This window comes from Lithobates pipiens, unplaced genomic scaffold, assembly GCF_037356315.1.
Source record: "Lithobates pipiens isolate NorthernLeopardFrog02 unplaced genomic scaffold, aLitPip1_a1.2 Scaffold_27, whole genome shotgun sequence".
NCBI classification, from domain to species: Eukaryota; Metazoa; Chordata; class Amphibia; order Anura; family Ranidae; genus Lithobates; species Lithobates pipiens.
The window spans coordinates 208233959-208249456 of record NW_027507788.1 but is presented as its reverse complement, the minus strand read 5'-3'; the positions used below and the strand labels follow the sequence as shown (position 1 = coordinate 208249456).

Sequence of the window (15498 nt, the reverse complement as noted above, 5' to 3'; positions counted from 1 at the left end):
TGCTGTGTCCTGCTCCCCCCTGTACTGTGTGCAATTACCCTCCTTATACAGTTATTTATCACTTGAATTATTTTTCCCATTGTGGGTGTGAGTGGGGCCTCATGCCTAAGTTTTGAGTAAGGCCCCACAAAGCCTAGAGCCACCTCTGCCCTGCCAATACACCTGAAAACTACCTACAGTAAACTATCTTTAACGAGACCTGGCTTGTTGTTTTTTTCAACCTTTGTCATTTGTTTAATATCCCTAATTCAATTTCAAAATACCATTTTATTTATTCATTAATGGTTTGTATTACATATAGATATTAACGAGGTCTGTTCTCATCTGAAAACAGTATTTCTTTTGGATAATCAAACCTATAACTGGCTGGAGAAAAACAAATATTACTTGTAGACAAACCTACACTTTGTTTCAAGGCGGGGTCTGGGGAGGGACAATGGGTGGGGCCAGGGGTGGGGCTGAAGGAGGGACCAGGGGCGGGGCCAGGGTGGAGCTGAAGGGGGCCCCATCAAGTAGGCTGTACGGGGCCCCATGATTTCTATCAGCGGCCCTGCATTCATCAGTGACCGTGACCAGTAAATTCATTCATCAGTGACCGTGACCAGTAAATTCATTCATCAGTGACCATGACCAGTAATTTCATTCATCAGTGACCATGACCAGTAACTTCATTCATCAGTGACCGTGACCAGGAAATTCATTCATCAGTGACCATGACCAGGGAATTCATTCATCAGTGACCGTGACCAGTAAATTCATTCATCAGTGACCATGACCAGTAACTTCATTCATCAGTGACCGTGACCAGTAAATTCATTCATCAGTGACCGTGACCAGTAAATTCATTTATCAGTGACCGTGACCAGTAAATTCATTCATCAGTGACCGTGACCAGTAAATTCATTCATCAGTGACCGTGACCAGTAAATTCATTCATCAGTGACCATGACCAGAAATTTCATTCATCAGTGACCATGACCAGTAACTTCATTCATCAGTGACCGTGACCAGGAAATTCATTCATCAGTGACCATGACCAGGGAATTCATTCATCAGTGACCGTGACCAGTAAATTCATTCATCAGTGACCATGACCAGTAACTTCATTCATCAGTGACTGTGACCAGGAAATTCATTCATCAGTGACCATGACCAGTAAATTCATTCATCAGTGACCGTGACCAGTAAATTCATTCATCAGTGACCGTGACCAGTAAATTCATTCATCAGTGACCATGACCAGTAACTTCATTCATCAGTGACCGTGACCAGGAAATTCATTCATCAGTGACCGTGACCAGTAAATTTATTCATCAGTGACCTGGAAATTCATTCATCAGTGACAGTGATCAGTGCAGGACATTAATACAAAAATTATTGTGACCAGTGCAGAACATTTACCCCCCCCCCCCCCGCCATGCTGCATATTAGAAAAATCAGTCAAACTCACAGACAGTTCAGAATGCAGTCTGGCCCCATCACTGCATCAGCTTAATTTATCTTGTACGCTACCTCTGAAATTGTAGTCTGCAAATTCTGCAATCAAGTGAGGGCATTGAAAGGGTTCCTCCTCGGCGGTGCTGCCTAGCTCCTCTTGTATGCAGGCTGCAGTAGCTCAGCAGTAGCTCAGCATAGCATAGCTCAGTAGCTCCGCCCATCGAGGCTCCGGCCGAGTGACGTCACGACGCTGGGACGGGGCTGACGCCGGTGTTCTAGGCAGGACAGAAGCTTGCCAATGCTGAGCCCCGGACTACTCGGCAGCGGGCCCTGGCTAAGGGCCCCATTTGGCAGCGGTCCCCACTAGGCTGCGGGCCCCATAGTGACTGCGGGCCCCATAGGGACCGCGTGGGTTGCTATGGCGGTAGTTCCGCCACTGCTTCCGCCGTGTAAATCCTTTCTGAGCATGCGCCATTCTTAGTCCGTCGAACTAGCCTACTGACGAGCGGATTGTCCGCTGAAACCAAAGTACGACGGACAGAATTTCGAAAAATCCTAAATACTTAGTACGCCAGACTGCACGCTGAAAAAGTCAGCTGAAGCCCACACACGAGCGGACTGTCCGCTGAAATGTGTTTCGACGGACTAAGTACGCCATACAGTCCGCCCGTGTGTACGCGGCATAAGGGAATATCCTCTCACTCAGAGATGTCCTCTGACTGTGTCTCCGGCTCAAGAAGTGACTCGGACAGTAGAAGAATATAAACAACCCAACGATTCCCTACTATATCCAAAACCAAAAAAATAAAGCTTTGGCTCTATTAGCTACAAATAAAATAGCTTTTTTTTAAAGTAATATACGTGTAGTTCTACTTCCGTAGGAGCCGCAGGAACTACTTGTCCAGGTCTTCCAAAACCTTAGCCCCGCAGGCAGGCACACAACAGGCTCATTCACTCCTTCTCCAAAAACAGTCTAGGACAGGGATCTCCAAACGACGTCCCTCCAGCTGTTGTGGAACTACACGTCACATGAGGCATTGTAAAAACTCTGACATTCAAAGACATGACTAGGCATGATGGGAATTGTAGTTTATGAACAACTGGAGGGCCATAGTTTGGAGACCCCTGGTCTAGGGGATGTTGTTTTTGTTTTTGGAGAACTTGGAAAAGGATGAGGGTAGTGGTGGGATACTCAAAGATGAGAACTGTGAACAACTGAGGACCTATTTCAAAGGAAAAACTGTGCGTATGAATCTTGAAATAAAAACCACAAATACAAAATACCAAAATGAGTAAAACAAAAACAGTAGTTCTACAAGCTGCAACTCTACTGTGTGATATAGGCACAGTCAAACATAATCATATAAATAAAGAGTCGCACTAACAATTGGCAAATATTAGTGCAAAGATATAATAAAAAATTATATAACGCATACTACTATCAGGGCTGGGCTCTCAGCCCTTCCTTTCCTGTGCTCAGGTTGCTCAGCTGTTAGTTAATTGCCAGTACTCATTGTTCCACAGTGGCTCACCTGTTGATCATCTCCTGCTCGTCAGTCAAGCCCACAGCCAGCTCCTTCTGGCTCCTTAAACTGCCTGGTTCCTTTCTTCAATGCCTTCACCTTGGTCATCATATCTAGAGACTCTCTGTTGTGTTCCTGTTGAAAACTTGCCTGGCTGATGTCCCTTCTGGTTCCTGATCCGGTCTGCTGCCTCTGACTATGCTGATCTCTGGTTACTTGATTTCCTGGCTTGTTCTGACTACCCAATTTGGCTACCAAACCCTGGCTATGTTTTGACTAAGTTTACCAGTTGTACCATTTTTACCATTTTATTAAAAGCCAAGGGACTGACTTCTTGTATTTGGATGCAAGCGGAGAATGCGTGTTGCCTGGCTGCGCAGGAGTATCGGAGTCTGTCACCAGCAGCTTCTGCAGGGGTTGTGCTACAAAAGCATGCAACGAGCCCACACATACTTGTTTAATTTCGCCTTCCAATTAAAAAGAGACAAATGACAAAAGAAATTTAGGTCTTTGTGTACTGCATTTTTGAAACAGTCATTTTGCATTATATCAAAACAATATGTAGCATTTTCTAATAAATACACTAAAAATCGTGTACATTTACACCACATAGTAAAGGATATAAAAGACAATATTATTTCTACTGAGTCATGGATTGCTGTAAATAAATTAGGATTACCTCTATAGATTTTGCTTTATTGGTTTTCCCCGGATGCACATCCCCAGTAGATGTCTTTGGTGCATAATAAATATAATGTAATTTCTAACATGCAAACCCTCGGTTGCTAAAAGCATAACAACACTGCCATACTGGCTTTTTGTCATTAATTATTCTTCCAAATATTTCTGTTTTAGTCTCTAAAAATTTCAATTTGTGGTGTTGTTTTAATTCCATTATATTTTTATAAATTGTTAAATGTGTGATTTTCTTTTCATTCTTGCTTCTATTTTTTAACATAAATGTTTCTGGTGCTTTTAAAGAAACATCAGACTGAGTTTTGTTATCGGATGTAGCTAGAGCTTAGTGGAGTCTTTCGCATTTAATATTCAGTGGTTCTTTTTTTTTTATTTCAAACTAAATTGGATGATATTTACGTATATATATATATATATATAGAGACTATATTATTACTCTACTTATTTTATATCACCTCATTTACAGTAGTATAAGTTTAGTTCAGTATATTTTTTAATGTCTAGATGTACATACATTCACAGTGGTTTCTGTTCAATTTTTTTTTCTTTTGTATAACATACTTGTAGTTAATTAAGTGGAGTTATTTTAGGTAAGGGGCATATCTGGGTTAGTAGCCATTGAGCCATTGTTTTTAGTTTAATTCAAACATTCAAAATTCAAGTTCGAAACGTCAGGTCTTTTAAATTTGTTGATGAAGGAAAATCTATTATAAATGGGAAGACGCATTGAAAAACTGTAAATCACCAGCATTTGAGAAAAAGAACTGGCCGCAAAGTCAACAGGAGGTGCAGAATAGCATGCTTGTTATACTCACTGTGGAACTTAAGGGGTTAATCCTCTGTATTGTGTAAAAAGGATCTTTGATCTTGTATGGAGAGATCTTTCCCCCCCCTCCCCCCCGCAGGATCTCTCTTGGCAAGGCCAGATAAGACACAGTGAGGGTAGTACTGCTGCACATGCTCAGTTTGGTCTCTATTGCTGGAGAGAACAGTTCCTGTTTGAGCTGAGGTTTTCAGGTCACATGATATTGGCATCACACATGTGGGCGTATATACAGATCCTAAATGACAGCCCAGTCCCTCCCTCATCCTCCATGCCCGGTAACTAAAAAAGAACACAGTGGGTGGGATGTCACATCTTGATTGATGGACGATCCGCCCCCCCATAACAGCATGAAGACACAGGCTATAGTGGAAATCTCCTCCTACCTGAACACTCAGCACTCAGGCAGACCCTGCAGTTTATCGCGTGACCCTGGTATACAGATCAGCCAAAAAGGTATATAGTGGCAGTATTTTTTTTTTTTTCAAATAACAGTTTTTATTTTATTTTTATACATTATGACATGAAAAAGTGCAATGCATTACAGGTATATATATGCATTCTGAAGCTGTTTATTGCATTGTAAATGCGCCAATAAAGTTATCAACAAAGTATAATAATTTGCGTAAATAATTTTAGGCATCACTGGGGACAGTGAGAAGAAAGAAAAGAGAGAGAGGAAAGAAGAATAATGCCACGTACACACGACCGGACTTTTTGACAGCAAAGGTCCGACGGAAGGAGTCCGTCGGACAATTCGATTTTGTGTGGGCTCCATCGGACCATCGGACCTAGCTGGCGGACTTTAGAAATAGAACGCGTTTTAAATTTTCCCACCAGAACTCCGCCAGAACAAGAAATCCGTTCCTGTGTATGCTAGTCCGATGGACAAAAACCGATGCTAGGGCAGCTATTGGCTACTGGCTATGAACTTCCTTATTCTAGTCCGGTCGTACGTCATCACGTTCGAATCCATCGGACTTTGGTGTGATTGTGTGTGGCCAAGTCCGTTCATTCAGAAAGTCTGTCGGAACTCCGCCAAAAGTCCGTCAGAAAGACTGTCGGACCTAGTCCCTCGAAAAGTCCGGTCGTGTGTACGCGGCATAAGAGATCATAGAATTGGCTTGTCTAACTGTTCATGGTGGATCCTCCCGGAGGCGCCACAGTTCCCAGACCTTATCATGGGACTCCAATCTATCCTGCATTCTGGAGGTAATTTTTTCCATCATTTCCACATCCTTAATCCTGGAATACAAGGCCTCTGGGGAGGGGGGTGAGCGCCGCTTCCAATTTAATACCACGAGACAGTGAGCCGCTGTGAGAATGTGGCGTACTAGTTTTTTTTATAGTGTACTGTGATTTTCAGTGGTGACAGACCTAGTATGAAAAATTTTGGAGTGATGGGGATCAGCCCTCCAAGGAGACGGGCCAGCAATTGCGGGCTAGTAGGATAGATTGCACGGAGTACATCTGGGGTCATATACCAGAAGTACAAGATTTTGTAAATAATTTCCTTGTAAAGCGTACAAAGCGAGCTTTTTGCTGCCTGGGACCAGATCCTCTGCCATTGTTCCACGGGGATCTCCTCACCCAGAGCCTTTTCCCATATAAGCATGTTTGCCCATAGATATTAAACCCTTCTGGGCAGAACCCACCAGTACTAGATTTTCAAAGGGGGTTGGGGGGAAAATTGCAGATTTGGTGCAATGGTTAGGACATAGTGGCGAATTTGGAGATACCTATTGAACTCCCGGCGTGGCAGATCGAACGTGACTTGTAGTTCGGCAAAAGATAGTAATTTGCGGGACCAGGGGTCTACTAGGTTCCCAAAATGGAAAAGGTTCCATGTGGTCCATGGCGAGGACATATGGTGGGTTAAGCTATCTGGCACCTTGGGGTTACAGACAAAAGAGGTCAGAAGCGAGCTGTCCGAGGTCAGCAGTGGCAGTATTTTGATGTAAAAAGAAGCACTTGGGGGGGGGGGGGCAGAACTATTTTCATATTACTGGGTTTAGTAACACTTTAAGGTGCTACGATAGAGGAAACTTCCCTATGTAAACTGCTGACATATTCAGTTATTACAATCTGCATTCCTATGCCCTGTACACACGAAAGGATTTTCCGACAACAAAACCGTGGCTTTTTTTCTGTAGGATGTTGCCTCAAACTTGTCTTGCATACACACGGTCACACAAATGTTGTGGGAAATTTCGAACGTCAAGAACGCGGTGACGTACAACCAGGGGCGTACCAATATGGGGGCGGGGGGTGCGGTCCACCCCGGGTGCCACACTTTGGGGGGGTGTCAGTGGCCAAGTGACTTTGATATGGGGGTGATTTCCGCACCCAAGTCGGGGTGACACCGTCAGATCATCTCAAGGGCATCCCTGCTGTCTCTGGTTGCTCATTTTTACTTTCGTTTTTTTTAGAACACCCCCGTGCCATGACCACAATGGACTGTTCCAGACTGTTCAGTGAGTGACTGTATTCCCTCCTAATAGCTCCGCCTCCACCCACCACTGCTGCTGCCTGTGTGTGTCTGTCTCATCTCTCTCCGCTGGGGTGGCTGCTTCCACACAGTGAATACAGAGTCCTCCCTAGCCGACTGAGAGCCTGAGGTGGTGAGTGGAGGGGGGGATTGATGTAAGAAGAGTGTCTACCCCTGTGCTGGTCTATGGTAGGGGGTCAGTGACTGTGATTGCTATATCCACCACTCCCTCTCCCTGCCATGTGTATTGTGTAGCTGTCTGACCTGATTGGGGGGGTTGATGTAAGAAGGGGCTGGAGGAGTTTGTCTACCCCTGCCATGTGCTGGTCTGGGGGGGGGGGGGTCAGGGTGATTGCTGTGTCCCCCTCCCCCTGCCATGTGTATAGTGTACTAGCTGATGGGGGGGGGGGGGGGGGGGGTTGATGTAAGAAGAGGCTGGAGTATTGTGTCTACCCTGTGCTGATCTGAGGGGGGGGGGAGTCAGGGTGACTGCTGTGTCCATCACCCCCTCCCCCTGGCATGTGTATAGTGTAGCTGACCTGATGGGGGAGGGGGGATTTCAGAATGCAGATATGTCCTATATACAGGGTGCAGATATGTCCTATATACAGGGTGCAAAATGCAGATATGTCCTATATACAGGGTGCAGATATGTCCTATATACAGGGTGCAGATATGTCCTATATACAGGGCGCAGAATGCAGATATGTCCTATATACAGGGTGCAGTTATGTCCTATATACAGGGTGCAAAATGCAGATATGTCCTATATACAGGGTGCAGATATGTCCTATATACAGGGTGCAGATATGTCCTATATACAGGGCGCAGAATGCAGATATGTCCTATATACAGGGTGCAGATATGTCCTATATACAGGGTGCAGAATGCAGATATGTCCTATATACAGGGTGCAGATATGTCCTATATACAGGGTGCAGAATGCAGATATGTCCTATATACAGGGTGCAGAATGCAGATATGTCCTATATACAGGGTGCAGATATGTCCTATATATAGGGTGCAGAATGCAGATATGTCCTATATACAGGGCGCAGAATGCAGATATGTCCTATATACAGGGCGCAGAATGCAGATATGTCCTATATACAGGGTGCAGAATGCAGATATGTCCTATATACAGGGTGCAGAATGCAGATATGTCCTATATACAGGGTGCAGAATGCAGATATGTCCTATATACAGGGTGCAGATATGTCCTATATACAGGGTGCAGAATGCAGATATGTCCTATATACAGGGTGCAAAATGCAGATATGTCCTATATACAGGGTGCAGAATGCAGATATGTTCTATATACAGGGTGCAGAATGCAGATATGTCCTATATACAGGGCGCAGAATGCAGATATGTATTATATACAGGGTGCAGATATGTCCTATATACAGGGTGCAGAATGCAGATATGTCCTATATACAGGGTGCAGATATGTCCTATATACAGGGTGCAGATATGTCCTATATACAGGGTGCAAAATGCAGATATGTCCTATATACAGGGTGCAAAATGCAGATATGTCCTATATACAGGGTGCAGATATGTCCTATATACAGGGTGCAAATATGTCCTATATACAGGGTGCAGAATGCAGATATATCCTATACAGGGCGCAGAATGAAGATATGTCCTATATACAGGGTGCAAATATGTCCTATATACAGGGTGCAGAATGCAGATATATCCTATACAGGGCGCAGAATGAAGATATGTCCTATATACAGGGCGCAGAATGCAGATATGTCCTATATACAGGGCGCAGAATGCAGATATGTCCTATATACAGGGCGCAGAATGCAGATATGTCCTATATACAGGGCGCAGAATGCAGATATGTCCTATATACAGGGCGTAGAATGCAGATATGTCCTATATACAGGGTGCAGAATCCAGGCGTGTGCTGTATACAATAAATATTCTTGAGAAAATGGAAAATAAATCGTGGGTGCTTTTTCATTTTAAATGGGGGGGGGGGGGGGGGGTGCCAGATGTAGGATCCGCCCCGGGTGCCAAATGCTCTAGGTACGCCCCTGCGTACAACACGTAAGACGAGCCGAGAAAAATTAAGTTCAATAGCCAGTGAGGCTCTTCTGCTTGATTCCGAGCATGCGTGAACTTTTGTCCGTTGGACTTATGTACACACGCTCAGAATTTCCGACAACAACATCTGACAATAGATGTGTTAATTAGCACAATTAACAATGTGCGGAAGACAGAAGGTTGAGCCGACGATATTAATATCTGCCATGAGTCTGACTGTGTGAAGCAGTCCTGATGAGGCAGCTGTGCCTTAAACAGGATCTCCGGGACTAGAGTCCCAGCGTCTGTGTGTCTTGGGGAGACATGGACTTGAATCCAAAGTAACTTTACTCCAAGGGTCCCCCCAGCATACACCTCAGAAAGAGTAGTGTTCCCTTAAAAGCCAGGGCCCATTGTCAGTACGCAAGAGGCAAGCCTGCAGTCCCCTCCAAAAGCCTCTGTCCTGGATGAGTCTATCACAGTGTTTACTATGCTTTGGTTTTTGAATGAGCAGGAAGCCTCAAAGTGCTTCCTATTCATTCATTTGTGCAGCTGAGGCTACAGAGAATGGGACTGATAAATATAGGTCCTCGGTCACTTTCAGCCGAGGAGGGGGGCCCTATCAGCAGTGCTAATTTTGTCAACTAAAACATTTTCGTCTACTAATTTAATACTATTTTAGTTGACTAAAATACGACAAAAACAAAAACAATTGAGATGATTAAAACACGACTAAAACTAAAATGGCATTTTAGTCAAGAGTCTATGACCAAAACTAAATTTAAATTTGACGTCAAAATTAACACTGGTCTGTTATGCGTGTTCAAACCTTAATACCATAAATAATAACATATTTGATTTTTCACTCCAACAGTATATAACGAGTTGTAAAGAAATGCTTAAATAATGTATTACAATTTAACTACACCCATTGGATTTTAGATGACTAAAATACGTTTTAGTCGACTAAAATGATTTTAGTCTACTAAAATGTACTGGAGATTTCGTTGACTAAATATGGATAAAACTAAAACAATTGCAGAAGACTAAAATGGGACTGAAACTAAAATGCCATTTTAGTCAAAAGACTAAAGCCTCGTATTGGATTGTTTGGCAATTGTTGGCCAACAATCAAGAATGTAGTGACGTACTATGTGGTTTTTAAGCTCTTTAGTGCCACCCTTTGTGCTTCTTCTGCTAATTTTGTGTTAGTAGAAGTTTGGTGAGTGTTGATTCACGCTTTTCATTTAACGCTTTTCAGTTTGTTTCTGAACGGCCCTTCGTCAACCAGACATGTTGCAGAATCAGAGGAGAGAACATGTTATTTATTATTGGCCTTGGAGTTATTTCTTTGACTTTTTTTGGGTGAATAATAATGATTTATTATATTTTCTATATTTGGATGCATAGAATGCACTTTTTGGTTAAGTTCTATTGGCAGATAGCATGTCTAATTATTATTTTTTTTTTTAATGCACAATAAAAAAAATTGTGTAGAATAATACTTGGCTATGTGTTTTACTTCAAATGACAGTTTGGGAGTAGGCAGTTGCAAGGGACACCGACATAGTTGTAGCTTTGATTTTAAAAACTACGGGATAATGGTGTTGTGGTAACTTGCTCAAAAAATAAAAATAAATAAATACTATTCTTGATATCACTAGAAAAAAAAAGCCTTTGAAAATGTGTTTGTAATAACTCCATCAGTATCACCAGCAAAGCAGCTTCATTATTATCCCATTAAAGTGCTTGTAAACCCTTACAACACACTTTGACCTACAGGTAAACCTAGATTAAGGCTTACCTGTAGGTCCAAGAAATATCTCCTAAACCTACACGGTTTAGGAGATATTTGCCCGAAGACAGGCACCGCTGTCTACGGCGCATGCGCGCAGGTGCACTGAGCGCGGCATCGTCAACAACGAAGATGCTGCGCGTGTCGGCTCCAGTGCGCATGCGCGGGAGTGACATCATCGCGACTTCGCCGAATGACAGCGAAGGAGCTGCGAGACCCCACCGAGAAGATGGATGCGCCGGACTACAGGGGACAGCGGTGGCTTCGCTGGCTCCTGTGTCAGGTAAGTGACACATAATGGACTACAATGCGATGCATAGTAGTCCATTATGCTTTGCCTTTGCAGGGAATGAAAGAGGAAATAAACCCATCAGGGTTTACTTCCTCTTTAAATAAGAAGAGAATTGTGCGCTGCATTTCCAGATTTCATAATTTGCCGCGTCACGAATGTTAATTCTCCATTATGAACGCTAGATTACAAGACTGACCGCTTCTGGCTCGTCCTTGATTCCGAGCATGTGTGTTTGTACGTTGGACTTTTGTCCGACGGACTTGTGTACACACGCGCGGAAAATCCGACAACGGACATTTGTCCACGGAAAATTTTAAAACCTGCCACCCAACATTTGTCAGCGGAAAATTCGACAATTGTCCGATGGAGTGTACACACGGTCGGATTTTCTGCCAACAGCCTGTCATCACACATTTCCCATTGGAAAATCCTATCATGCATTAAGCCGCGTACACACGACCAGACTTTCCATCAGAATAAACTCTGATGGTCTTTCCGTTAGAGTTTGAAATGGACTTGCCTACACAGGATCACACCAAAGTCCGTTCGTTTAGAAAGCAATGACGTAAGACGGGACTAGAAAAGGAAGTTCTTTTACAAAAGTTTTATTATTATCTTGTATACCAACATAACAGGTTTACATTAAATGTCAGTACAGGTGTTTCATATTACAGTACAAAGTTGGACAGGCTAGTGTCAATGTAGTGAACACAAATCCCGGACCCGGGTCACTCCGGGTTCTTTACAAAACTGTAAAACAAAGATACCGTTCAACATATAGTAAGCCTATAGTTATCATCTTCAGAAAACAGGTGAGAGGAAAAGAGGAAAAGGGAAAAGGGAGGTGGACTGAAGACTAAGGAGTGAGTAGAAGAGCTTTAGAGAACAAAATGGAGGGGGGGGCAGTGTGAAGCAAGAAGGGAGAGGGGGGAACCGGGGGAAAAAGGGGAAAGAAAAAGGGGGGAGACAAGGGGTTCACGGGGTGCGCCCAGCCAAGGTCCTATAGCGATAATAAGGTGATATTGAATCTAGGAGAGTGATGGTATGCGATCCAGGTTTGCCAAACCCTGAGAAATTTGTTATGGGTATCAGAGAGAATAGCCGACAGTTTTTCATTAACCATAACATCATTCAGGCGATTTTTAACTGCCTCAAAGCTCAGGGTTGGGGTTTTCCATGCTCCCCGCTATTGTCAATTTAGTCGCAGTAAAGAGATGTTGTGCCAGTTGCCGTTCAGGGAGTAATAATTCAGTGAGTGCCTCAAACGGATCCCTTTTAAGGTTCACCCGGAGTAGACTACGAAGTAGTGAGTATATTCTGACCCACAGTCTGCATACCCGCGGACACGTCCACCAAATATGGGCCATGGTGCCCTCCTGGGAGCACCCCCTGAAGCAAAGGGGAGAACAGGCTGGGTAGAAAAGGAAGTTCAATAGCCAGTAACCAATAGCTGCCCTTGCGTCGCTTTTGGTCCATTGGAATAGCACACAGACGAACAGTTTTCCCGACAGGAATTGATTCCGTCGGAAAGATTTAAAACATGTTCTATTTCTAGGTCCGTCAGAATTTTTGAAAAAAAAGTCAGCTGAAGCCCACACACACGATCGGAATATCCGATGAAATGATTCCGTCTGACCTTTTCTGCCGGAAAGTCCGGTCGTGTGTACGCGGCATTAGACTGAAACGAAATCGAAAATTGTTGCCAAATTTAACACTGCCTGTCAGGTAGGCCATATGGGGCGCTCGTGATTTCTAACAGCAGCCTCGATTAATGCCAAGCAATGTTTATTGCAGAATTTTGAGGATTGACTTGGATTTTAAAGCACTGGCGAAGGATTTATTCATATATCACCCAGGAGGTATTACATACATTTTTCCTTACATGGAATTTGCACGCATGAGAAGCCACAATACATTGATAGCCATTTGTTTTTGTTTACCATACGATCATTTGTATCTTCACAGGTCAGATGGATGAGTGGATGGCCATTAAAAATGAGAGTTCTTTGGATGATTTTTTTTTGCTGGAGTTTTCACAGGGCTTGATCATATGGCCACTTATAATTGCCGTGACTTATGCAATTATTGTAACTGGGAATATAGTTGTTTTTATCATCATTCGTATTGATAGCCATCTTCAGACTCCCATGTACTTTTTCTTGAGTTGCCTATCTTCATTAGATATCTGTTATGCAACTGTTACCCTTCCCATGATGTTGGCCAATGCCTTAACTGGCAACTCAAGGATTTCCTTCAGCAGATGCTTTATGCAGATGTATTTCTTTGTTTCTTGTGGAGGGGCTGAAAGTCTTCTTTTAGCTTCCATGGCCTATGACCGATATGTGGCAATATGCAACCCATTCCGATATATATTTATAATGAAAAAGGAGTTCTGCTTATGTTTGGTGGCAGGCTGCTGGTTCTTAGGATTCGGGAACGCCATGCTTCACACCTTAATGACCTTGAAATTGACTTTCTGCAGAGGGCGACGCATAAACCATTATTTCTGTGACGTTATTCCCATGTTGGAAGCTGCTTGTAGCAATATACAGAGTAGTCAAGTGGTACTTCATGTAGACACCGTTCTTCTCGGGTTGACAACTTTTTTAATTTTGATTATTTCTTATGTACGGATCATCTCTGCCATAATGAAAATCCAGTCTTCCGCTGGAAGGAAGAAAGTCTTCTCCACTTGCTCGGCCCACCTTATTGTTGTCATGATATTCTTCATAACTGGAAGCTTCAGTTACAATAGCCTGAAAACTGGAGATTCCATTGACGAGATCCGAGCCTCATCTATTGTATATAGCGTTTTTCCTCCATTGCTGAATCCTGTTATCTACTGCCTGAGGAACAAAGAAGTAAAGATGGCTTTCAGAAAAGCATTTGTGAAAAGCTAAAAGTTATACACCCGGTCGGAAATTCCGACGGAAAAGGTCCGATCGGATTATATTGTCGGAAAATTCGATCGTGTGTGGGCTCTATCGGACTTTTTCCGTCGGAAATTCAGACGGAAAAAAATTTGAGAGCGGGATCTCAAATTTTCCGACAAAAAAAATCTGACTTTTTCCAATCATTTGTAGAGAATTCCGATCGGACAAAGTGCCACGCATGCTCATATCAAATTACGAGACCAAAGCTATTGGCTACTAGCCTCAACGTAGTCCCGTCGTAACGAAAGAACGCCATCACGTTCCGAACGATCGGATTTCCCGACAACTTTGTCCAACCGTGTGTATGCAACACCAGTTTAGGACAAAATCCTTCGGAAAAAATCCATTGGATTTTGTGGTCGGAATGTCCGACCGTGTGTACAAGGCATTCGTTTTAGGCATTCACACATGAGCGTTTTCAGCTCTTAAAAAAACGCCCGAAAAAAAGCCTGAAAAATGCCCAACAAGCAAAATCCATTTCAATGGCACCTGTTCACGTCTGAGCATTTTGTCACCTGAAGCAAAACGCTAGAAAAATGCCTGGAGCTCAAAAATGTACATGAGCTTCTTTTTGGGCAGATTACAGGCATTTTTCTGCTTTTTACATTGGTGAACTTTTGACCTGTACAAAATCGCAGAAAACGCCATAAAAACGTGCAACTTTCTGCCTGAATATGAAACGCTCAGGTTTGAATGCAGCCTAAAAGTGATACTAAACACATACAGTGTCATTTACATTGTTCCCTCTACTTCTGTATGTGGATGATGGTGCTGTAATTATTTTAATAAAAAAAAAGTCTAAGTATCCTTTTTCCTGATCGATATACAGCTGTCACATGACCTAAATCTTTCCCAACCTGTCTGCAGGGAAACATAAGGAGGAGGAGCTTCTAGTCCTCTGCTGCTGGTCACCTTTAACCACTTCAGCCCCGGAAGAATTGACCCCCTTCCCGACTGCGTCACTTTAACTGAAAATTGCGCTGTGTACACACGATCCGAAAGTCTGCCAACAACACTTTGCTGGCGGAAAATTTGAGAACCTGCTAGCCAACATTTGTTGGCGGAAAGTCCAACAAAAAATGTTTGATGGAGCATACACACGGCTGAACTTTCAGCCAACAAGCTCACATCCAACATTTCCCATTGGAAAATCCGATCGTGTGTAGGCGGCATAAGGCCCGGCCCTGTGCTTGAGGTTCTGGTGGAGAGAGCCTGGAAGTTGTCTGGAGGCATGAGGAGATGGAGGGTGTGCTGAGATGGTGTACCAGAGGTTATTTATCCACAAACCGGGCACTGCGGAAAGGCTGGGAAAGCATGAAAAGAGACTCATCCAAAGAAATCCTGCATGGCACAGTGAGTTTTGGTTGCTATTGGAGGCAGCTGTTGCTACGTAGATACAGAACATTTGGTGCAGGCCTAAAACCCTTGTTCCGTATAGCTGTCTACCTGGCTGGTTTTGTTTTTGGAGTCTGCT

The 15498-nt window shown here is 43.5% G+C and overlaps 1 protein-coding gene across 1 annotated transcript; it reads left to right on the top strand.

Moving 5' to 3' along the window:
• The first annotated feature begins 13062 nt into the window (after positions 1–13062).
• Positions 13063–14649, top strand: LOC143933292 (olfactory receptor 5V1-like). The gene has a single exon (XM_077456170.1). It carries the CDS (start codon positions 13074–13076, stop codon positions 13989–13991), a length of 918 nt encoding a protein of 305 aa, XP_077312296.1. The 5' UTR covers positions 13063–13073; the 3' UTR covers positions 13992–14649.
• The last annotated feature ends 849 nt before the right edge of the window (positions 14650–15498 follow it).